Below are 25,322 nucleotides of genomic sequence, written 5' to 3'. Positions count from 1 at the left end.
AGCATGAGCTCAAATAAATTGGTTAGTCTCTAAGGTGCCACAAGTACTCCTTTTCTTTTTGCGAATACAGACTAACACGGCTGTTACTCTGAAACCTATCTTTCATTAAGAATCTATATTTAAAAAAATAGAAAAATAAACAGCCTTATGCAGCAAAAGTAGAAATCTATTGTAATAACGTGTTCGTTATTACAAGTATTCAACAGATATTGATGTAGTCCTGTGAAACAGGCAAATATCTCAATTTTACAGATCAGGACATACAGCAAGACATAGATAGAGCTGGAAACACAAACCACGATGACTGCTTGCTTTCCAAGCTATCCCGTCCTTTAGCCGCAAAACCACTGTTCTCCTAGGTGACATTATTATTATTTGTTTCAGAGTAACAGCCCTATTAGTCTGTATTCGCAAAAAGAAAAGGAGTACTTGTGGCACCTTGGAGACTAACCAATTTATTTGAGCATAAGCTTTCGTGAGCTACAGCTCACTTCATCGGACGCATACTGTGGAAAGTGTAGAAGATCTTTTTATATACACACAAAGCTTTTTTTGTGAGCTGTAGCTCACGAAAGCTTATGCTCAAATAAATTGGTTAGTCTCTAAGGTGCCACAAGTACTCCTTTTTATTATTATTTGTGTTACAGTAGTGTGTAGAGGCACCAGCTGAGACCAGGGCACCATTGTGCTCCTTACTGTAGTAAGAAACAGTCCACAAAGGGCTTACAGTCTAACAAGACAAGAAACACAAAAGGTGTATGGGGAAACAGAGTGGGAAGTGGCTTGCTCAAGTTGGGGAATGGCCCTGCTTTGAGCAGGGGCTGGGACTAGGTGACCTCCTGAGGTCCCTGCCAACCCTGATATTCTATGACCTGGAAAGTGTCATGCAAATACACAGGTCAGGAGCAATACTGGACTAGACCAGGTCTCCTGATTCCCATTCCAGTGCCTTATTCACTGGACCACTTTGAATCCCAAATACCAAGTGAATTGTGAACAGGTAGGTAATTTTTTTAATTTATGACAGGTTTCAGAGTAACAGCCGTGTTAGTCTGTATTCGCAAAAAGAAAAGGAGTCCTTGTGGCACCTTAGAGACTAACCAATTTAATAAATTGGTTAGTCTCTAAGGTGCCACAAGGACTCCTTTTTTTTTTTAATTTAGAGACTGTACTGTCCCTCTGTAGGAAACAAGGAAATCCCATTTATGTGAAGTGTAGATAGGTTCCCTGCACAAAGTCACTTGTAATCCAATCGAAGTTACTTGTATACTGTGTAAGTAGAACCGTGCCCTAGGGAGGTAGAAAGGATTTTGCAACATGAAGCTTTAGTGTGATCAGGTCTGCAATGCTGACAGGCAGTGCTGATCACATAAAGTTTGCAGAAGTGTAAGCACTTAGAGAAAAATGATTTTTCCTCTCTTGTGGTCTGGCTTCTGGAGGATGAGGCTGGTCAGTCCTGCTATTTATTAAATATTATTATTCAACGTTTGTGAGTTAATGTTTGTGAGCCACTAGGACTACAACTCCCAGAAACCTTTGCGGCTCGCTGACCTTTAATGGGGGGGGCTTGTTAGCTTTCCCACGTTCCTATTGGGTCGAATTTGAGTTGGCAGTACAACTGACCAACAGCAGCTCCCTTCGTCATGCAGCTGCTCGCCAGTGGCCAATGGGAGTCGGGAAGGCCCAATGGACGGGGGCTTGTTTGTAGGGGCGGAAGTCTTCGCGGAGGTTTGCGGGCCCCTTCGCAGTTCCCAGCTCCATGCCCCTGTCTGGGCCTCCCCCCCGCTGACCCGCCCCCATGGCGACCGCCGCCCGGGACGCCCCGTCCTTTGCCGGCTCCGAGGAGGCGGACGAGGCGGTGAGGGGCACCTGCGAGGACGCGTCCATCTGTAAACGGTACCGGGGCGGGCGGCCGCGCCCCCAGGCCGCAGCCGAGGCCTCAGGAGGGGCAGAGAGGGGGGCGGGCCTGGGTGTGGAGAAGCTGGGTAGGGGAGACCCCTTCCCCCCCCCAGCACCCCCGGGCGGGGGGAGCCAGCCGGGCAGGGAATGGCGCGTCGGAAATAGGCGCGCAAGGTGTTGGGGGAGCTGCCGAAGGCGTTGGGTCCCTGCAGGGTCGGCAATGGTCTGTCTGGGCTGCAGGAGGGACTGTTGGACCCTGCAGTAATAGAAAATGCCAGGGTGCGAGTGACTGGGGGGCTTAGGAAGGTTTCAGCCCCCTCCCCCCCAATATATATATATATATATATATAGGAATTCAATTAATACATGAGGAAAGAGAGAGAGAGTAGGTGGCAAAAGAAGAGAGAGAAAAAAAATCATCAAGATTCGTTTAGGGGGAAAAAGGATGAAGAGGAGGAATGAGTCCAGAAAGCTTAAGATGTTTTTGGCTGGTTGATTTTCAAAGGAAAAGGGGTGTAGTAAATTACATTATAAACCAGTGGTTTTCAACCTCTTTTCATTTGTGGACTCTGAAAAAACTTGTTCCAGTGAAGGTGTGTACCCCTTTGGAAATCTTAGACATAGTCTGCAGACCTCTCACAGGTTGAAAACCACGGTTCTAAACAATTAAATAGAAAGTTGATTGACAGGACTTACAGTTAAATACAGCACCCTGGATGGAAGGGCTGGGCAGGGTGGCATGCTTATTTTTAATTTTACCTAGTACACTTATTCCTTTGATATGTTTTGGACAAACGTTTAAGAGCAGGGCTTGAAAAAACATCCTGACTTTGTAGAGATTATAGATAAAGCCATTATGGTGAAGAGAATGTGAGTCATACTTGCGATGGAAGTCTGACACAGTTCAGTAATGTTTGGTGTCTCGGGACAGTCTTTTCAAGTGACTTATAAATCTTTTACTGTAGTCTAATGTTTCTGTACCTCTAGTTTTGCCCTCATTGATGTCATTGTGATCGGGGTGTGGAGACAACATGCTGGCAATTAGTTCTGAGAGTTAATTGTGAAGAGATTCTGGGGGAGGTATTATTTTTATTAGTATAAAGGTAGCACTTAGAGGCTCCAGTTTGGTTTACGTGTACGCAAGCCACATACCCATTAGAGGTTAGGTTGATGTGTGGAATTAAAATCCATGTGATGTGCAATCCTTGGAATTTAACACAGACAATAAGGAGTTCAGTCCAGTGGCTTATGCTCAAATCTGTTAGTCTTTAAGGTGCCACCACACGGCTATCCCCAGGTACTTGTCACAACACAGCTGCTCTATCTAGTGGGCCTCAGGGAAGAAATCTTTGCACTGAAGTTCTTCAAATTATTTCGCAGGTGGTACCTGAACTTTGCTTTGTGTCTCTGTGAAGTTCTTCAAATACATGGGGAGAAATACATTAAAAATGTTACAATAGTAATAGCAGTCTTTTTCTAGGTAGAATTACTTTATGTAATCTGTGTGTGTTTGAATGGTCTTGGGTGTCCAGTGGCATTTTAAGTCTCTCACCCAAGGATACCTCTTTGGAAGACTGTCCCAAGACAGCTTTTTAGCTTTTCTGTCTAAGTTAAGTCTTCATTAGTAAACCCTGATGGCTCTATTTGCTAATCCTCCTCTTCTTTTTTTTCCCTCCCGCTCCCCCACCCCATGCCCTTGTCAGATTTGCTGTAAGTATTGGCTACTGGAAGGATCCTTACATCCAATATTTTGTGAGACCGGCCAAAGAAAGAAAAGCACCTGAAATTAATAGAGGCAAGTTAGCATGTGAACTTAAACAAAGACAATGCAAACATACTCTGAATATGTGGAGTTCTTGAACAACAGCAGATAGAGCTTCCATATACTGGATATCATAGAATGTATGTGGGAAGCATGTAACAGGTTGATACGAGCTCTCCCCAGTGTTTGCACACTGGACCTTCAGTCTTGGAACATTACTTTCTAATATTCTGTCACATTCTGCCTTTAGTATTGGAAACTGTGTTTTCATGTGTGTCCCGCTTCACCTGTAATGTACTACACAAAGCAACCAAAGACCAGGGATGTGACCCACAACCTCAAAGCACAAGGCAATACTGTAATACTCTCCACGTGAGAATAATAAAAGCAGCTGCATAGTTTGTATATCTCCCAGAATTAATCTGCAAAGATGACTCAGTTTGAACTCTTTTTAAACTGAAATTTCCAGTTCCTCAGGTGTGGAGCTCTGTTAGTAATCTTAACTTAATTTAAAAAACAAACATCTAATGGTTATAGTTGTCTGGGTTTTTTTTAAATGCATTTTCTCCTGCAGGATACTACGCTCGTGTCCATGGAGTCAGTCAGCTACTTACGGCTTTTTTAAAGAAGATAGAATGCAACTGTCAAATCATAAATCTTGGTGCCGGTATGGATACCATGTTCTGGAGATTAAAGGTGATGATCACTCGAATCCTAACATGAGCAAAAGGAAGGGTTTGCGCATATCTGAAACTTTCTCCTATTTTCTCCTAAGAAACAAACAAATTATTGACCAGTCAATCCAGTGTCATGTAGGAGTGCATGGCACAAAGGTGACCTCTAGTGGCTGTTTGGAAACATCCTAGTTTTCCATTCCTTATAGCTCTTGTATCATCTGTAATACTTCCATTTCCTTGCTCGTATTTAAGGGTCTAAATCCAGAATCAAGAGAGAGCAAGTGCAACAAGATACTTGGTACCATCTCTCTGTGTCCTAAATACTACTTTGCATTATTCTTTGAAAGATTCTAAATGACAAATATTATGGTAAGACTCTATATAAAAGCAAACTCTAGTTCTTCGTCATGTTTATAAGAGGTAAGTGTGTTTAGCATTTTGCAGGATCAGGTCCTATCAATGTGAATGGATTGCTGGAAGACATCCTGAAAAAACTAAGTTTATTTAGCGGGACCTTAAACTATTGTGCTATAGTCCTGCAAATAGACTGGATTAAAAAAAAAAAAATCAAGTTCTGAGGCTTTTGCCCTGCCTGCACTCATACTAAAACCATGTTGAAACACTGTTCTCAAGGTTTAACAAAGCTGAGTGGTGCCTTTAATTATATCCTTGTGCTACACCACCTTCTGTTCTTCTTGACCAGCAGGTGTAATATAGAAAGAGACCCAGTTAAGAATAATTGTCAGTGTTCTCCGTGGTAGTTAACACAACTCTTTGTTAATATAGCTTTCAGAAAGGTGGAAGACTGACAGCCCTGGAGCTAGCAGTACATATCTATCCCTAGAAGAACAATAGGCATAGGCAGTGGGACAGTGCAAGCTTTCCCATGCTTTCCTGGTTTTGTGCCTAAACTTGGGTCTGGTGGGACTCCCCACTTCGTGCAGATAGGGGAGTATAGAGCTCTAATCCTCTTTGAGATTGCTAGCATGAGTGCAACTTGTGGACTGCACACAAACCGTCCTCTAGAACGTGGACTAAAACTAACCCTTTGGATGGATTTTTGAGAGATGCAGCAGGTGGGCTACATAGCAGGTACATATTTGTAAGCAGTTGACTAATACAAGCTCTTTGTGTGCATCCCTGTGCGATGTTCCTCTTTCCTTCCTTGGAGGCATACACTGAGCGATGGTGAGTGAACGCCATAGGTAAAGTTTTCTGTTGCTGCAACTGGCTGTTGTATACTATGTCCTGACCGTATATTGCAATTCAATTTCCAGTATGTTGGTTGCCAAACCCCATACCATTTATCCAGCTTACTCGAATATCTTAAATGTTTGTTTCTTTGCTATTGGGTGGGTATATTGTTTCTTTAATTTTTAGTTCATTTATTTAAAAAAAAAACCCAGAGCATTAAGGTATCAAAAACTGGAAACTCTACTATAACATGAAACAAAACTGTTCAGGGGGAAACTGAATCAAGTCCCCCATTCTCTCTGCATGAAGTCCTAAGGTTGGACTCTTGCTCTGATTTTTTTTTTTTTTTTTTCAGGATGAAAATCTTCTCCCTAAAAAATATTTTGAAGTGGATTTTCCAATGATAGTAGCAAGAAAAATACATAACATCAAGTAAGTATGTGTGTGTGTGTTGCTTCATGTTTAGCTATACAGAGCTGAATATAGCTTCCTTATTTAAAAAAAAAAAAAAAAAAATTTGTAATCCAGCAGAAAGAACCTCACTAATCACAAACCACATGTACTAACTGCCATATCTCTTTGTTTCTCAGCAAAGCTTTAGTATAGTGAGTAAGAAAGGATTGAAATCTATATGAAGGGGCTGTCATTAGCAAACAGTTGAAGATACTATCAGCTTAAGAACTACACATCTCTGAACACTTTTGGCTCACAATCATTACAAGTAACACCTGGAAGAGATTAGAGAGAATGTTTTCTTTTTTTTTTTTTAGTTTACTTTTTGTATTCAGTTAATGTTTCGCATATAGTCAGTGTCACTGTTTCCTTGTTAAAGAGCCACATGAACAATAGAGCAGGGACAGGAAAATGTGGCTACAAGGTATTTTTCTACTTTTAAACCCTACAGACATGAATAGGAAGATTCATGGCCGGGGTGGTGCCTGAAACAAATTAAAATTCACTTTTTGTTAAACTGATTAGATTTCCAGTTGTGTGCCTATAAATAAATAAAAATTATGATATAGGGTGAAAATATAACTGAAAAATGTTATAGTCCTCTATCCCCACGTCTCTTTATATGTAATCTATTTAAACTGTACCTTATTTAAGATCAGGCTCTGTCTCCTTATTAATCCATGGTTTTCAAAAAGGGGTACACGTACCCTTGGGGGTACGCGAGAAAATTGTAACAGTGGACAAAGCATTTTATTTAGTAAGACTTGGAAATCCAATCATAGGATCATAATATACCTATCTCAGATGCGGGTATGTGGTAGACTACATTATTTGGAAAGGGGTATGCAGCCGTAAAAGTTTGAAAACTGTTGTAAAGCATAGCACAGTTTTGGGTGTCCTAAAAATAAGAGGTACTGTAGTGATCTCTTACTACCAAGACTTGGTTATATATGCAAATTATACTTTAGCTTACCCAGTCACTTTATCAAACTGAGTGTTCTATGATGTACAAAAACTTCTGGAGCAAAGCGGGCTGTACTTCTGACTACAGAACAGAAGAGGGTTGTCTCTAGTGATGCTAAACTCTGCATTCTTTCTCCCCTTAAAATCTTAGAAAGAGATGGAAAATCCTCAGACTTCTATGCTGAGGCTGGCTACCATGGGAGAGTGATTTTGATGTAGAAAGAGCAACTATGATTAGTAAATAGAAGCTCATAGGGAAGTTAGAAAGTATACGTGACATGAAATGAGATGAAAGACTTGTTCCAAGGCTTAAGAGCGTCTAGAGCTCAGTACATACCTTTTCTTAGTGGAGTTTGCTTCTATAACTAAAAGATGAACAAGAAACTACAATCTTTAGTAAATAGGTCTAATGGTAAATCTAAGGGTAGATGTGTCTGTTACCAGTAGAGGGCAGAGATGTTTTCGTGTAATGAAAAATGACATCATGTAAGCCAGTTAACTGCTCACTGACACTTTTCCCCTCCCTTCCCCCCCCCCCCCCCCCCCCCGCAGATCAAAACCTCCCCTGTCAAAACCAATTATGGAATCCCATTCTGGGGAGTCGTTTCTAATAGGTGAGTCATAAGTAAATCAGTAATGCACTGTCTTTTTTTAATCTCTAATCTCTTCACTTCAGTATGTGGGCAGGATTTTAATGGTTTATGCATTGTGTGAAGGGAGGCGTGAGAGAGGGGAGGCTGGTAAAAAGGTCTTCTCCTCTCCATGGGGACTTGGCAATCTCTCCCAGGATTTTTTCTTTACGTTGTACACCGGGCCCTCGCTAGAACACAGGGTTTGGGATCCATGCGTGGTACTGCGTTACCCCGGGGACCACATTAAAATGAATTCCAGTGAAAGTAATTAAATTTGGGATCCATGGCCATGACCGCGTTATATGCAAATTCACGCTATATAGACGTGTGTTCTAGCGAGGGTCCGGTGTAATTATTTACTGATTATGCTTTCTTCTGCTTCTTGGAAAGGTAAGAAGATAAGGGATCACGAGGACAGTAGCTTGTATAAAAAAAGTCTTCTGTGTGTTATCCCTACCTCTCTTCTTTTGTCTCGTTAATTGCACTAGTCCTTTATCTGTATCTACCATCTGAACTGCATAATGAAGTCAGTCTGCATAGTCCATTCTCAGATGGTAGGGCCCGTCAATGTGTTTTTGCAGCTTACATGAAAAGCCTGGCTTTTGAAGTTCCATTCCCAAGGGACTACTTCCCACCCCCACCAAAAAAACCTCTTCTGTAACTAGTTAGTACCTGTGCCAAAACAACTGTTTGCACAGTGGTATAGGTAACTTGCTTTTCAATGATGGGCTATATTACCTGTCTATCAAAAAAGCATACTCTAACTTGGCTGTCTCACTAGTGAGTCCTTGCATAGCAGTAGGTTGCACAGTTCAAAACTCTGTCCTTTGCTTTTGGATCACCAGGGCTCTGAGTGAGCAATACTCAGGCCTTGGATGGGAGAACATTGCCCTGTAGTGACAGCTGTGGACTTGTCCCAAAGCTAGTTAATCTGCTTCAGTAGAAAAAGGTCCATGCAAGTCTCACTGAAGGGGGCCATCCAGCACACAGTGCTACCAGGTAATGTGCTTCATGATGGAGATAGTCCTACTGACTTCGTTAATAAGAACAATTCTCAGTAAGTGTTTGCAGGACTGGACTCTGAAAAGGAGAGCATGTACGGTCTACTGTCAGCTCCAAAAGCAGATGTAAGATGGGCTTTAATTCAAGAGGATGCTGATGAATTAGAGAGGGTTCAGAGAATAGCCGGGAGAATAATTAAAAGATTTGGAAAACCTACTTTACAGTGATGAGCTCCTTAAGTCTAAATGGTTTATCTTAACAAAGAGAAGGTTAAGGGATGAATTTAATCAGTCTATAAGCATCAAATTTCAGTTCATGGTGTAGGTAAAGGGCTCTTCAATCTAGCAAAGAAAAGCATGACAAGATTCAATGGTGGGAAGGTGAAGCTAGACAAATTCAGATTGGATATAAAATGCATATTTTTACCAGTGAGGATAATTAACCATTGGAACAATTTATCAAAGATTGTGATGGATTCCTAGTGCCCCTTGTATGTAAATCGCTCCTGAGATGTATGCTTTGGCATATGCTACTTCAGTTGATGAAAAGTATCCTCTGACCTGACTCTTGTCCTGTCGCCGCTTTCCATTCCACAAGCGTAACATGTTTCTAGTTCTTTCTTAGGACAAGTACCAACAGATGAATTTTCTTGGTTCCAGGGCAGCATGTTTCTTCCTTGTCCTTCATGGAAGCAAATGATAGCAGGGGTTGCAGTCTGAGAATAGATACCTGAGGGAAGAGCTCCATAGCTTGCTGAATTGTACAACTAATTGGAGCCACTGTGTTGACACTTGGCTGTTCACTTGAATGCATTGTTAGTTTTCTCTTGAAGTCCCAGATCAATATGGTGGCTTTATTAAAGTAATATTAGGAGGATTGTTCTCCACCTTCCATTACTTTGTCAGCAATATCTAGAACTTTCTTGGAGCACTGTCTTATCATGCCACTTGTGTGGATCCCCGCTCTTTAATTAGCTGGTACCCTGTCTAGACTTTGGAGCAGGTTTTTTGCCCATGCATTTCCAGATTTGTTCATTACCAAATGCAGACATCTTCAGATGTTGAATCCTTGCTGTCTAATCTGCAAATCTTTCATTGGTAAGGGTCCTGTGATTGTATGACAGCAAGAGAACTGGGTTATTTTTCATTCTTAGTCTGTTTGCTCTTTCAGTTTTATCCAATGTTTGGGACAAAATTCTTCGAGTCTTAGTCCTGTTATACTTTATCCAGGGGGCTCTTTCTTGGTCCCCTCAGATGTTTGTGTTCTGGGTGCATGGATTCACAAAAATTTGTGATGTAGGTATTGATTTTCATGGTTAATTCCCCATCTCCCACCCCACCCCCCCCCATGGTATTTCAGATGATGGTACTCTTCATCTGTCACACTGCTGACGGGAGTAAGCTATTCATTGTGGCTGTCCTGGAAAGTGCTGCATTTTCTCATCCTTCAGTAAACTGAGAGGCTAAAGTATTGATTATTTTCTTTTCTTAAATGATTATACAGAACTCAAACCTCAGGCCATCACCCCATATGTAAACATACTGAGGGAAACTGAGTAAAAGAAACCCACTTTCAGAGGAAGGATACACACTGCAAAGGTATAAATGATTTAATACAAACTGCTCTGTAGCTTTGCTATGGTTGGATATGTGTATCGTATCCAGATTGCATGGAACTGAAACACAACTGTTACAGTTGTTTCACAGTTGAACAAATAGAGGCACAAATCAATAAATGTCCTTTTCAAAAGAAAATGGGGGAAATAGCACATAAGCTGTTGTCGTCCACTAACGGACCAGGATGGGTCAAGGCCCAAAGTTAGTTGCATATTTCTACCAGTGAAAAGGCTGAAACTTAAATAAACCCCTCAATCTTACAGACCATGACTTCTTCACTTTAAAGCCCAACTGCTTCATCTCCTAGTTGCATACAGCTGACTCTTTCATCTGTTTTGGTTGCCAGCGCAAGATACTAAAAGAGCCATGTGCTTAGTTGCCTGTCCCAATCTTTCTAATGATGGTATGTGGCAGGACTATTGAAAAGTGATCCACAGAAAATAAATGCCTCTTCCAAAGAAACATTTCAGCTTTTGGAGGGGAAAAGTGCATTCTTTTCCCTACTTGGAAATATTCCCAAGCGGGGCCTGAAACAGGAAGCCTTATTCCTTCAATTTCTCAATCACCTTTTGTTGTTGTCCACCTCTCTCCACTGGGTGCCATGGAGGAGAATAGTTCAGGGTCGCAGCTCCCTGGCCCAGTATGGGGAGAGAAAGCTCTCAAGCAACACTCCTTGGCTGACGGAAGGAGCCTGCTTGCCAAACTTCTGTGGGAACTGTGAGCTCTTCTTCCCAAGGGGAAGTTATTGTGATGTGAGATCTTTGGAGGAGCAAGGCAGATAGTGAAAGCAGAAGCAGTGGAAGTTCCTTGCACTAAAGAGAACTGGAATCAACTTCACTTGTCTAAACTTTCTGTTCATAAATCCCAGGACTCAGACCAGTCAAGACAATATGACTGCAGTACCAAGATGCTGTTAGCTTTTGCTTTTTGCGCTGCACTATAGGTAGCTGTGTGTTTGTGTTTATATTTGTTCTGCTTCACTGGTATGAACTGTAAATCTGGAGCTCTCTAAATGGGATGTTAAGTAATACAATATTGTCATGTGGTGGCAAAGTACAATGCCAGTTTGTGATATTTTACGCAGCTATTTATAGACTGACTTCGATTTTTGGCCTTAGAGCAATATACACAATATAGCCCCTTGCCTTGCCTTGGGTAAGTTTTCAGAATATAATTACAGAAGGATGTTAGTCTATCCATTTAAAAAAGGTTTAAGCTTGATTTTTATCATATACCTTCACTATTAGGTTTACTAAAACGTAACTAATTCTTCCTAAATTTTACATGGCACATCTTTTCCAAAGTCAGAATTTTTGTAGAGCTCCTGGGGAAAATCCTACAAGGAATTTCAGAGAGATGGTGGTTTAAAAACTTTTTCTCGCTTTTCAGAGACTTTTCCTAATGCTCTTTTGTCTACTCTCACTTTTCAGAACAGATTCACTTAACCTCATACTTCATTTCTCCAAGATTCCTTAACAAGTAGAACCACTTACAAGTTTTGTGCGTGTGCATGTAAGAATTATTGTGATATGTAAAGGTGCTATTGCTTAAAAATGTCATGTTAGTGATATGACAAATGCATCAGTTTGCATGCCGTATGTACTGCACTTGTGTCTTAGTTTGCACTAAGAGAGCTCAGATGTCTTTGCTTGTAGATTAGAGATACCTAGACAGCCAGTATTAAAAGCCAGATACTGTGCCCATCACAACATCCTCTCAAACCTTGCATTTTTTTATTACAGCCAAGAACAAACTTTAATTTACTAATGAATTCAAGTTGATGAAGTGTGAAACAGAAGTTGTATTTAACTTAGTTGCTAATTGGATGATGATGTATTTTGCTATATCCTGTGTGGATAGGACAGTTTAACTCATTATTCCTTCCCTGCTTTTTGCTAGGCCATCTGGAATTCTGCTTGGATGACCTGGCCCTTGAATACCACTTTTGTGGGCCTGGTATAATAACTGAAATGAATGGGTGAGGGAAATAGAGCTGTTGTTACAGAGTAAATGTGCAGAAAATGTTGACTCAAATGGTGAATCATTTACTCTGCCCAACTTTATCTTCTCTCCTGTAACTTTGAGTGAACTTTCTGTGTTTGTATCTTTGTTCAGGAACTGTTTGTTTTATTTTGCTGGTGACAGTTTGGAGTGCTGGTAGCTTGAGAGCTAGGCAGGTTTATGCCAGTTGCAGTGTCTGAAGTACTTACTGAGTTTAATAAATTGCTTCTCAATTACTAGTTTTTCTGAAATGGAAAACCCTGTTCTTCCTGTCTCTTCATTCACTTGGCTGCACTCTCTTTAGCTAGTTTTTGACACCTGGCCTCATATTAGCATTCAGTAATAATGTTTGTCTGCAATGGTGTTACTGGAGGCTTCCAAATGAAACCATGCCAAAGCTAGTGATAGCTATTGCAGATGTATATAGACTGAATGCTGCAAGGACATTTGAATCTCACTTGGGGTTTTTCCATTGTTTACTTATTTTACTGCTAGTGCTCGGATGGGGAAATGAATGTGCCATTTTGACCTAGTGGTTTTACAGTATAATCACAGTTTGAGTTCAAAGTAGGGCATAAACCAGTTGCTTGGACAATCTAACTTTATGCCTAAAGTCCTTCAAAATATGACTTCTGCCCTTTTGCCCCCAGGCAGTTTTCAAGTGTCTCATCAAACCATATCTTCAGTTTAAATGTAAAGTCCTTCATATGGAGACTAGACTGAGAGTCTGAATTGGTTGGCTACTCTGGACATGGGATTCCTTTTGCTACCAGTCACGAACGATAATGCTACTACTGACTTCCTTATACTGTCGGTCTAATGCCAGCATAAAGGAACATCCATGTGTATCTTAACTTTCTGACTACCATGGCTTTATCTCTTTTTGTATTGGTCAAAAGCAGTTTCCTGAGAGCTCAGCTATCCTTGTAGCTTTATGAAGCATCTCTGCCCCTACAGAATACCTCCTCCTTTCATTCACTTAATCTTTGAACACTAAATTAACATAATTGAAGCTGGGAATGGGTGACAAGGGATGGATCACTTGATGATTGCCTGTTCTGTTCATTCCCTCTGAAGCACCTGGCATTGGCCACTGTCAGAAGACAGAATACTGGGTTAGATGGACCTTTGGTCTGATCCAGTAAGGCCGTTCTTATGACCTAAAACCAAAAACATTCAGAACTCCTGTCCTCTGTCTGCCATCCAGTAATGTGCTAATCCTTATTACATCATAATGGTGGTTCCTTTGCTGATTTATGTGGAATTAAAATTTAATTATTAGTAAATCAGAGTGTATGGGGAAACGTTAGGAGGTCTTACAAAATAAATCAAGCCTTCAGACAAAGCTTTATTTTGCCTTGGGGGACATCCTGCTATCCTTATCTTTTGTTTCCCTTCTCCCCACCCTGAACCAATGGCAACAGTCAGGGCTATCTACCTGCATTAGTGGTGATAGAAGCAAGAGACTCAGCTTGCTGAACAGTCTGATAGTAATCCATTGCAATCTGTAAATCAATATCCTGCATATACAGTATTTAGTTACTACAGAGAGCTTTTAAGACTCTGCTGTTTATTTCTTTTTAATATACAGCAGGTCAAACTTTGGATCTCAAGTTGCTCGTGTCTTCCTTTGTTTAAAAATACTCCAGTAATTGCAACATCCCTTTTTCTTATCAAGAACTTAACCATTAATCTTAAAATTGCAGATGCTCACAGCCTAGATTCCAGCCGATATGCTATACTTGCAGCAGATCTTCGAGACTCATCAGAGCTGGATGAAAAACTAAAGAAATTTAACATGGATACACAGTAAGATAATCTGTTTCAAAGGTCTGTGGAAATGTACTGGTGAAAGCAAAATCTGTTTTGGGAGTACAGTAACTGCCTCCAGTTTTTATTATGCCATTTCCATGGTTACCGTGTTCTGAATCCTTTGAGCAGAAGGAATAGTGCAGATACAGTGCAGCTTCACGGAGCAGGCTGCTACTGCAGTCATTGCCTTCATATTTCCAAGTCCTAATCAGGGTAGTTCCTCATCTTCAGCCCATTCTGCAAGACTCACACTCTTCCTACATGAGAAAACATCAAACCTCTTAGAGGAAAATCCACTACAACTATTATGCCTGCTCTGTAAGTATGTGTGTAGCTCATTTATAATACCTGGGATTATAAATCTCACTTGATTTAAAATAAGAACACTGGCACATTGCCCAAATGTTGCCATTCTGAATTGCCTTTTTTAGAAGCTGGATTTATTGCATTTCAGTTTACATTTTGTTAATGATTAGTGACTAACTCACTATATACTCTTACATCTGTGTACTGTTAGAGGGTGCTGTCCAAGAGATTCTGGTACCCAACTACAGTACTTTATAGAATAAAGACACTAACATACACAGAATTACTCTTCCAGGTTTCTACTCTTGCACCTTGCTTTCTATGCCTCTTCTTAAGGTCAACCTATATCCTAAGACTTTTGTTTTTTCCTGAGGTAGGTAAAGGGAGAATCTGTCAAGAGCTCTATCCTGGAGGTAGAATCTGGGATTTTGTTGCTCAGAAACTATGTACTTAAGTTTCAGTACGTGAGCCCAGAGAGCTTTGATGGATGCCATTTCCAAAGTGATCGATGCCCTTTCCAAATCTGAGAGAGAGAAAGAGAGCATAGCTATCAGGGAAAAGGCGGGTGAGGTAGCCAGGATGTATTAAGCTGTCATTCAGATTTTTGCACTTTCATCTTAAAAGCACTGTCCCAGCTTATCTACACAACTCCTTGTGGAATTCCTTTTGTTTCTAGTGATAAAGGTATCAAAAAGCAAACTTCTTACTTATAGACAAAATTACTCTTGTAGATATTTGCATTTTTCAGTGTGGATGGAGGGGAAAAGAGAAGCAATAGCTGAATCATAGCGGGGAAAAGAGAAGCAATAGCTTAATCATAGCTAGCAAAACGTGATCTGGTACTGTCAAGGCCTTTCTGCTGGTACTGGTCTGTATGTGGCTGTCCTTAAAATGTTGGCCTCTTAAATATTCTGTGCAGAGAGATACTTTTACTGTGTGAAAGGAGTAGAGCAGGGAGCATGTGCTCGTCAGGAACAGACTTCAAGATCCATTGAAGTCCAAATCTCCACAGAATATACACGGCCTCCAGCTCCTCCTATGGCAAAGGAGAATTTAAGATTCAGGATGTGATGGTGAAAGTGAAGTATCCGTCTTGCCTTTGCTGATCAAGACAAAATTGCAGGATGAAGAGGGGACAAGCTCTTGCCAATACCTGGTTTGCTACTGGGAAAGGGACAGGCCAGGGTAAAGAACAGAACCTAGTGGTCATGAACAGGTTCTGGGGGCTCGTGAAACCTGCCTTTCATTGTGGCTAGATGGGAAAGAGGCCTTGTACCTCTTTTTCTGTTGTAACTTGGGGTCATGGTATGGAAAAGATTAGGAAACCGCTGGAATAGGAAAAGCTTACAACTCCTGTACAAGTAACCTCTCATTGCTAGTATCACCTGGAAAGGCTAGAGACCCAATCCTAGTCTTTGCATGGTAAAATGATTCAGTCCTCCAGGAATGTCTGTTTCATTGAGATGTGGCGTGTCCCTAACTGGTTCACATGTGCATGTGAAAGCACTTGTCTGTTCACCATTCTTGAATGATATATAGTAGAAACAGTTTGATTTTTTTTTTTTCCTCTCCCCCTCCCCCCTTTTTTTTTTAAAGATTGCCTACGCTCCTGATAGCAGAGTGTGTGCTGGTTTATATGACCCCTCAGCAGTCCGCAAGTCTTCTAAAGTGGGCAGCAAACACTTTTCAGGCGGCTATGTTTATAAACTATGAGCAGGTAAAAGGAAAAAGATGCAGCTTTTCACTGCTGCATTACTTGCATATTACTCTCTGAGAGCAGTGGGAGTTTTGCATGTAAAATGATGGTAGATTACAATTTCGTAGACTTTTCTAATCCAAACTCTGCAAATTCAGGATTTATCTGGCTTTTGGATTAGATTTCCAGAAATGGTAGGGCTGGAAGGGGTCTCAAGGTTAATCTCGTCCATCCCCCTGCATGAGGCAGGAGTATGTGTACCTGGACCATCCCTGACAGGTGTTGGTCTAACTTGTTCTTAAATACCTCCAATGCAGGGGGGGCTATGGGACTGACCTCCGATATTAGGTAACAAATAGTTACAAATGCATGTTCTGGTGAATGGCTGATGTGTGTCATGATGTACCAAAATGAAACAACTGAGTTTCTTTCCAAAATCTGATTAATCCAGATTTTAGAATTCTAAGATGATGGTTGCAGATGGCACAATTCAAGGAAATGGCACTGTGTGATGTTGTTACATAAGTTTATTACATTTTATAGTCATCACTCCTTTGGCACCTTTGATAATGGAGCAAATGTTGCCTTAGCCTTCACTGAGTCTTTCTGTGTGAAAGTGAAAAGCTGCCTTTTGGGACCTGGATAGCTCGGGTTGATAATGAACCTTCCACCTTGTAAGTTATTGATCTGAATCTAAATCAAGTTGGGAGCAACCAGGAGCATTGGCTCTGTTAGTTTCAGTTGGTCTGTGAACAGCACTGGCAGGCCTCCAGTCCAGTTGTTAATGCTCAGTTAAATCCCCTTTCAAAGAGAAAAATGACACCTTTTGTCTCCTCTTCTTTCCAAGGTGAACATGGCTGATAGGTTTGGGCAGATCATGATTGAGAATTTGCAGAGAAGACAGTGCAGCCTGGCTGGAGTGGAAGCCTGCAAATCCTTAGACTCTCAGGTGAGGCCAGCCCACACAGAGCAATGAGTCGGGTTGGTAGTAAACTATCAATGTAATGGCAAGCTTCAGCTTCTCCAGATACGGCAGTTATAAGAAGACTCAGACCAGTGGATAGCAGTTGTGTGTATGCTAACTTGCCTCTGCCAGTACAAACACTTCATATTCCCGCTCGTCATAATAATAAAGAATTACCCCTCTATATTACATAGACACCATTCATCTCCTGTATCCAGTGAGTAAAAAGGTGACTGTTTGTTTTTTTTGAGAAAAGCAAAAATCTTACCCTCAATTTTAGGCTTATTAGAAATCTTAATTTCCATTAATCAGAAATGATTTTTTCATCAGATACTTGTAATGTCAGAGAGTAGGTCTCCAGCCCTAATGCACATACCACTCCTAGCAAATGCCAAGAAAAAGACCGGGCACTTGCCTTGCCTTCACTTTCCTTCTCAAGTTGTCTGAGCATGCTACTTCCCATTCATTTTACAGAGGGAGCGGTTACTGTTAAATGGCTGGGAAACTGCACGTGCCATTGATATGATGGAAGTCTACCGCTACTTGCCACAGGCTGATGTCAAAAGGTACTGCTGACTGCTTGCTTGTAGGCAGAACTCTCATTTTAAATGATGTTTCCACAATAGCTCATCTCAATCACTTGTTTGGTATCTGTAATACATAGCACCACCTTCCTGAGATCTCCTTCTATCTCTTGAGCTAAGTGAGGTTTATCTATGGGTATGGCTACACTGGAAACTTCAAAGTGCTGTCAGGGTAGCACTCTCATGACAGTGCTTTGAAGTGCGAGTGTGGAGCACTGGGAGAGAGCTCTCCCAGTGCTCCTGGGATTAGCTCCCAGCTCTTGGAGCCTGTTTACGCTAGCACTTTAAAGCGCTCTGACTTGCTGCTCTGGGGGGTGATTTTTCACACCCCTGAGCCAGCAAGTTAAAGCACTATACAATGCAAGTGTAGCCAAGCCCTAAGTCTTACTTGCAAGTGGGACTTTGCTCATACTGCTCTTGGCAGTACCCTGGATTTAAGAGTTTACCCTCCTCCACTCTCCCTCAGCATGCCGACGGGGCACGGCTGCTACCGTTGGTGCTGTCTTTGGAGGAGGTGTAAAATAGTTCCGAGCACAGAGACCTGTAGGAATGCGAAGTACAGGAATGAAAGTTCCTTTGGCATTCCTTCTTGGTGCCTAAGCCACTGCAGCGATGGGTGAGCTAGAAGCACATGGGGCTAGCTTGTGACTCGTGCTATGTGCTCATACCAGGGAGTCAGAACTCCCCTTAGCCAGATCTTTGATCCAGACCTGTAGAGTAAGCAAGGGTTTGTGTCTGCTTCCTCCCTCTCTGGAGCAAGTGGGTGGGGAATGGTCATTCTCTGTTCTGCTCCCCCTGCTGGCTGGGTAAGGTAGCTGAGCCAGGGCAGGATGGATACTGCTGGTATAAGCCAAGAATACATTGCTGCACCTCAGGATAAAGAAGCAGGAGAAGACTTGCAATGTGGAGAGGAGTGTCTAAGTCGCAATGGGTTGATGCAGCTTACGCACTTTGCCTTGCTCATGGCCAGGTCTAAGGGCAGAGTCTAGCCCACAGAGCATAAACTGAGGGTGTCTTGTGTCCTCAATAAACTCCAGTTGGTCAATTGCATTGCATCTACAGTTTGAACTGTAGTTGTATCTATCCTTCAGCTGACAGAAACTGTTACATAATGTTGTTGCTGGCTGTTAAACATCTGCCATGCCTCCACCCATCAGGGTGCCATTTCCCTGATGAGTGGTGCAGTGATCTATCTTATAAATTTGCTTTTATAAAGTAGACTTTTCACCTGCACTTTCCTTCCCAAAGTGAGCCATTACCATTCACTACCGTTGGATTATTCATGAAATAAGCTTTCTGGGCATGTGGCCATCTCCACAATCAGAGATATCAGTTTAAGTCCTTAATGTGAAAAAGAATGAGACAGATAAGTTTTTAAATAAGTAACTTGCTAAATGTTTAATCAGTATTGCAGACAATTTAGAAGTCCGTAATCAGCTGCAGTTTGAGCTGGCCAACCAGGTTATTTTGATCAAAATAAACATTCACGTATGGAGATTTCCCAAGCCATGAGATTGTAAATTGTATGCAGTCCAAGTCAGGGTGACCAGGTTGGGTTTTCTCAATCTGTTACTGAAGTGTCAAACGTTTCTTCCATGGTAAAAAGCATTGATGATTGTTCAGTTCCTTTTGTCTGTCCCAGGTGCCAGTGAAAGAGCTACCCCAGTTCTCTGACCTTCAGTGAGGAGAATGCCTTTTATTTTTATAGCTTCTTTTATCCTGAATGATTTTACAGTGTTTACTGACGTGGTGTGTATATCTAGGAATCACTTACCCATCACCGAAATGCACCTGCCTCTGGCCTTGTCCACAGCAGCAGCACTTCCACTTCAACAGTTTTTTAGAATGGAAGGTAAAGACTAAAATATCAATAGAGTGTAGGGATGGCCATTTCGCGAGGAAGGAAGTCATTAGATGGGAAACTGGGGCAGAGACCATCTTTGTTCTGTGTGTGTACAGCGACTAGCACAGCAGGTTCTTGGGCCATGACTCAGAGTTCTAGGCACTATGGTAATATAAATAATGTCTCATCCATAAGATCTGGGAGTGTGGCCAGTCACTTGCTCACGCAGGAAGGTGATTATTGGGAGCCATGATGGCATTCAGAAAAACTCTGCTGCAATGCAATGAAACTTCCCCTTTTTCTGGACAATGGCAATGAGTAAATATATTGTGGCTTTGATGGGAGTAGAGTCTGAAATGGTAACCTAGAATCATTCATCAGGATATAGGCTCCTTTCATCAGCCTATAGTATTACATCTCCACAAACCTGATGATGTTATGTGTACTTTAGCAAAAGAGATGAATAAAAAATATTTATCATAATGTCAAGATGCATGGTTTAGCATTGGTACACTGAATCCCAGCAGTTAGAAAGGAGGGGAGAAGACAAAGATAGTATATAGAAAATCACACTTAGGTATGCACATTGGTAATTATTGCACAACTTACTTGGGACCTTCAAAAAATTTCCCTTTAAACAGTGAAATCAGGCATCCCTGACTGCTGTACGTTCTAGCCTGAGCAAAGGCTCAGAGCGCTTCCATTTCCCCTTTTGTACATATTCGTATGCCAAAAAGAAAATTTTTACTACAGAAACTGCTCACTTCTGTGGAATAAAGAGACGTGTTACAAAATGCGCAAGGAAGATTTAAGTTTTAAATCATAATTTCTATTTCCCTACAGAATAGAGGGACTCGAATTCCTCGACGAAAAGGAACTCCTTGAACAACTCATGCAGCATTACTGCATCTGCTGGGCTGTGAAAGATCGCTGTAATCTGGGTAATGTTTCTTTAAGTTTTAGGATGTCTGTTTAAAGCTTGGCAAGGCTGCCTGCATACATCAGGTTTATCCCTGGAGTCTCCAGTAGCAGGACCTGGGGGCAGCTTCTCTACCCTTGTACACCAGTGGGCACCTACCTGGTCGTGACTAGACAAGTGCTTCTCACTCCACATCCTCCAAGGGTTTGTACAGGCACGCAACCTGCCACACCAGGAAATCCATCCAAGTAGATCAGGGTTAGGATTTTTAAATTAACAGAGATCTTAAATAACTTTTCTGGCAATTGCCAGCTTGTGATGGTGTCAGAGCTAATAAAGTGGGTTCCGAAGTCCTGCACACTGAGAGTGCTGTATAAATTAACAAACAAGCTGGTTTCATAGTGACTTGACAGCACTGAAATGCTCTCTCCATCAGCTTAGTCTTTGCTCCTTTCATGCTGCCCCCTTTTGTATCTCTCCTGAAGAGCCAGTCTTCTCTTGGTGCCTGCATGTGGGGGGAACATACAAAATTTCCCCTCTTAATCTAACTCTTCATATCTGTCTCCTGATCTTAAATTGCAAGCAGCTTACAATTCTGTGTGTCCTGGACTGGAATTTGTCTTAATTTGTATCTCCTGTAGCACCATGTGTTGCTGGTGCATATTTAAAAAAACAAACCAACTAACTAGGTATGGTTTGGGTGGCTGGATGTACGTCTTCAACCGGCGCACATTCGGAGGGGTTAGGAGTAAAGCTGGGAATTTTTGACGTATTTTATTGGAAAATGCCAATATGTTGAAACCAACGCTTATTGTAGGAATATATCAAAAAGAGAGGGAGACCAACCCACCCCTGAATAGCCAATAGCCCAGTGACTAGGGCACTTGCCTGGCAAATAGGAAACCTGGGTTCACGTCCCTGTTCTGAAACAGGTAAGTAGCGTAACCACTGGGCTATTGGCTAGTCTGGGGTGGGTCTCTCTCCCCAGTTTTTTACAAAAAATTTCCAAAGGTCTCTGGTTTGTCTTGATGCAGAATGGGAAACGTTTTCAAAAGCTCACATTTTTGCAGAATGGGAAAATGGTTTTCTGACTAGTTCTAGTTAGAACTACTCTACTGCAGAATTTCATAGGCTGCTCGATAGTTTGAATATTCCCAAAAAGCTTCTCCAGCTGGATAACCCAAGAAAAAACAGCAGGGAATCAGTTATTCTCAATTGTCCATTAGGTGCAATGGAGTAAGATTCTAAAGTAATCTTCATTCATGCTCTTCGTCATCAACTCTTAGTGGGAGAAACCTCTTCCAAAGGGTTTTCCATATATCCTAGCCAGGCTGGGTGCAGAATAGTTTATCTGGCTGATGAAGCTAGAGCTAAAGCTCTCCTTTGCTGCAGCATAACAGCTGCTGGCTTACACTGTCTGCTAAGCAGGGCCTACAGTCTTTGTGTGTAAGGTGCAGGAATGCCTGGTTCCCTATTGATGACAGGGAGATGAGAAGTGATGACCATGCAGGATTATATCTTGAGGAGCTCAGCACAAAAAGTTCATCTCTCCCCAGTAATATTGGCTAGTGTTATCCCTCTGCTGTGCCTCACTCTGATTAGAAAAACACTTTGAACAATAGGTGCCCTTCGTTCACAGGGCCTCTTGCTATCAGCAGGAGCTGTATGTGCAGGGACTGAATGGTACAGCATATCTGAGAAGCTGCAGAGAGACAAGACTTATTTGTTATCTCCATTGGCTAATCCTACTCTAAACATACGTCCCTGATTGTAAGGCCTTGAGCAGTGAGACTTCAGCCCTTTGAAGTGGAGCTGTTCCACCGACTGATCGCTCCCATTGTCAGAAAGTGGCCTTTTTCTTACACTGAACCTTACTTTCCCATTCCTGCCCTGAGTCCTTACCTCCCAGCTCCGCGTTTGTTCTGCCCTAGGTAAATCCTCACTTTCCTTTAAATTGGTTTAAACCCTTCAAATATTTGCAGACTTGCCATGTGGCTTTCTCTTAGCCAGGCTACTGGATTCTTTTTATCTTTCCTCACAAATCAGTCCCTTTAATCCTGTAAATTGGTCCTGTGGCTTTTTCCTGGGCTTCTTCCTGTTTGTTAATAGAGTGGTGGCTATGCTAGAAACTATATGGAGAGGGACTAGACTCTTTCTACTTTATTCCATTGCTGCCTACTATCACCCATGGTGGTCTCTTGCTTTTCACATTTGTATGGTCCTTAAAATAAAGTACTGGAGGGAACAAAATATTGTGGTGTCTGAAGAATGTGGGAATTAATGTCAACATATTTAAATCACTGATGTGTAATTTCTCTGGTTGCAATATTGACCGTTTACCTTGCCCCTATGCTCCTTCGGTTCCAGACACTTGTTATAAACATCCCTTTCCACCCAGTAGCTGTTCTAAGAGTAGTGGAGTGTGTTTGGCCTAGGAATATATTCTCCTTTCACTTTCTTTTCAAATAGGTCTTTCAAACATCACATTTTAAAGTATTCAATTCAAAGAAGCCAAAGCTGCCACCTACTGCTGGAGGGGAGCTCACACAAACGATGGGACTGTGCATGTGAGGACTCCAGGCTGCTCATCCTCATAACAGCGCCAGTGAAAAGAAAGTGACCAGTGCAGTGTTGCTGATGCTGACCCTTTCTTGTTGGCTTGTAATTGTTTTCATCAATCACTACTGCCTTTGTGAGCAATCGTTCCGCTATGAGACTCATCTCCCTTTTTCAGGGACTTGGTATGAGACTGTTTTGAATGTCGAGAACTCCTGTTTAAAACACCCACTCTCTTTGTTTAAAGGTGAGAGCACTGTGTCCTTGGTGGTTTCACTCATCCTGTGTGTCTCTCTGGATGTACGTGAAACGCGTTTGTGAAGGGAAGATGTGTAAGCTGTGCCGTGGACTGCGTTAGTGGATGCTACGTTGTGGTGTTCACAGCTGATCATAGAGCGGTTTTTTTCTTCTATTCAGGTTTATTTATTTTTGTGAAAAAGTATCCCCTGGGCCTTCTCCAGGTTCAGGCTGCAGCTAGGTGGCTGCCATTTTACTCAATTTCTCACTGACTCTTGCTCAGCTGTGTACAGGAAAACTGGCTGTATTCAGCAGGACATTGAAAGTGGAAAGGTTTTGCTTTGAGGTCCAGCAATGACGGCAAAGGTGAGAAATGGAGTCGAAGACCTAGAGCGCCAGCTGTGTCTTCACGCCAATCCCCTGTCCTCCAAAAAAATGCTACCTGAAATTGAGTCTTGCAACTTGCCTTCAAGAAGGGTAATAAATGTCTAGTAATTATAACCTGTCTACTGTCTTATTCATAATGGGAATATCTAATATTTAGACACTTTCATCTCACCAGACACTTCAGCATTACCTCTAGTAATAGGTGCAAACAGATGCAATTGTCTTAATATCATACACTACTTTTTCCTAAAAAGAAAAGGAGTACTTGTGGCACCTTAGCGACTAAGCAATTTATTTGAGCATAAGCTTTCGTGAGCTACAGCTCACTTCATCGGATGCATACTGTGGAAACTGCAGAAGACATAGACATAGTTTCCACAGTATGCATCCAATGAAGTGAGCTGTAGCTCACGAAAGCTTATGCTCAGATAAATTGGTTAGTCTCTAAGGTGCCACAAGTACTCCTTTTCTTTTTGCAAATACAGACTAACACGGCTGTTACTCTGAAACCTACTTTTTCCTAATGCGTAATACTTGGCTACAGAATAGTTACCCCACCCCACTGTATATAAAGTATCCCCTCACCCTACCCCTTTTTAGAATCTTGCATTTATTACGTGACTTGAAAGATAAAATTGCGGTTCAGGGAAACAGCCACTGTACACTTCCCTGTGCTTGTACACTTCACTCTGCCAGTAGAATGCTGCTGGAGTAATTGGCGGCTGCAGGTTCCTCAGCTGCTGTCTGCATCAAGCTATTTTCTTTAATCACAAGGTATAAATGCCGTTAAGTCATTAGTGCCTTGCTCACTGAGTGTCTGTATTATTTACATTCCCTTCCCTGAAAGGAAAATGCAAGACTGAGGCCCCTCTGCATATACAAGAGGAGCTTACATCTGTTTGGTACCTAGATACTGATCTTCATGGCATGCTTACCCCTGTACCCTTTACATGCTTTTGGCTTAAGTGTGCCTGTCTTTTATCAACAGGCAGGGGCAAGCTGTGTCTGCAATAGCCCTGACCCTTTGTGCTGACCTCTGTGTGCATGGGGACTAAAAGGGAGGATTTACCCTTGATTCTCCCATCTTCTTCACCTAAGTTTCTTCTTGTGTAGGAGGATTACCACCAAAGAGCATGGTACGCTTTTTGTCCTTCACCATTCAATGTCCTCCCTCTTCAGCAGCTTGCCTGCTGGCTCATGGGCCCCTTCTGCTTGCTGGGGGAAGGTTCAATTCAGTCAAGTGCAATGGGCTGCAGTCTCTATGCTTTTATTACTTAGAATTTAATTCTTCCTGTGGTCCCATTCCTCTACCTCCTCCACTACATCTTGCATCCTAACTTGAGCACAGGGCCAAATTTGACAAAGATGGGTAAGATATGTTCAACCTACTCTATAAATTAGACCTTTAGAAGAGTTCTGGGTGGCTTGAAAGCTCATCTGTCTCACCAAAAGAAGTTAGTCCAGAGGTGGGCAAACTACAGCCTGTGGGCCACATCCGGCCCGCGGGACCCTCCTGCTCAACCCCTGAGCTCCTGGCCCAGGAGGCTCATCCCCAACCCCTCACCGCCCCCAGCCTCCACTCACTGCGCCGCTGGCTCAGCGCTCTGGGCAGTGCGGCTGCGAGCTCTTGCCGGGCAGCACAGCTGCAAAGCTGCAGCCTGACCCAGTGCTCTGTGCTGCGCGGCAGCGTGGCTGGCTCCAGTCGGGCGGCACGGCTGGCTCCAGCCGGGGAGCCCGGCTGCCTGTCCTGGTGCTCTGGGCGGCGTGGCAGTCGTGCCGCCAGCCACCGGCCCTATGGGCAGTGCGGTAAGGGGGCAGG

The 25,322-nt window shown here is 42.3% G+C and overlaps 1 protein-coding gene across 4 annotated transcripts; it reads left to right on the top strand.

The window, feature by feature from the left end:
• Nucleotides 1-1,643: 1,643 nt before the first annotated feature.
• On the top strand, nucleotides 1,644-23,617 carry LCMT1 (leucine carboxyl methyltransferase 1). 4 transcript variants are annotated; one of them, XR_013347406.1, is made up of 12 exons: nucleotides 1,681-1,896; nucleotides 3,603-3,694; nucleotides 4,236-4,357; nucleotides 5,888-5,964; nucleotides 7,501-7,562; nucleotides 13,906-14,008; nucleotides 15,914-16,034; nucleotides 16,861-16,962; nucleotides 17,452-17,543; nucleotides 19,325-19,413; nucleotides 20,248-20,345; nucleotides 22,793-22,813. XR_013347406.1 is itself a non-coding variant. In XM_077829251.1 (11 exons), the coding sequence occupies exons 1-11, from the start codon at nucleotides 1,644-1,646 to the stop codon at nucleotides 22,813-22,815; spliced, it is 1,107 nt and encodes a 368-aa protein (XP_077685377.1). In that variant the 3' UTR covers nucleotides 22,816-23,617. The 4 variants fall into 4 exon arrangements, 3 of the variants coding, with proteins under 3 accessions (XP_077685377.1, XP_077685380.1, XP_077685378.1); XM_077829251.1 differs by lacking the exon at nucleotides 19,325-19,413 and having other exon boundaries at nucleotides 1,644-1,858; nucleotides 22,793-23,617; XM_077829252.1 differs by lacking the exon at nucleotides 19,325-19,413 and having other exon boundaries at nucleotides 1,682-1,896; nucleotides 22,793-23,617.
• The last annotated feature ends 1,705 nt before the right edge of the window (nucleotides 23,618-25,322 follow it).

This window comes from Eretmochelys imbricata, chromosome 10 (genome assembly GCF_965152235.1).
Source record: "Eretmochelys imbricata isolate rEreImb1 chromosome 10, rEreImb1.hap1, whole genome shotgun sequence".
Classification (NCBI taxonomy): domain Eukaryota; kingdom Metazoa; phylum Chordata; order Testudines; family Cheloniidae; genus Eretmochelys; species Eretmochelys imbricata.
The sequence above is the reverse complement of the archived record's forward strand: the minus strand, read 5'-3'. Positions and strand labels throughout refer to the sequence as shown.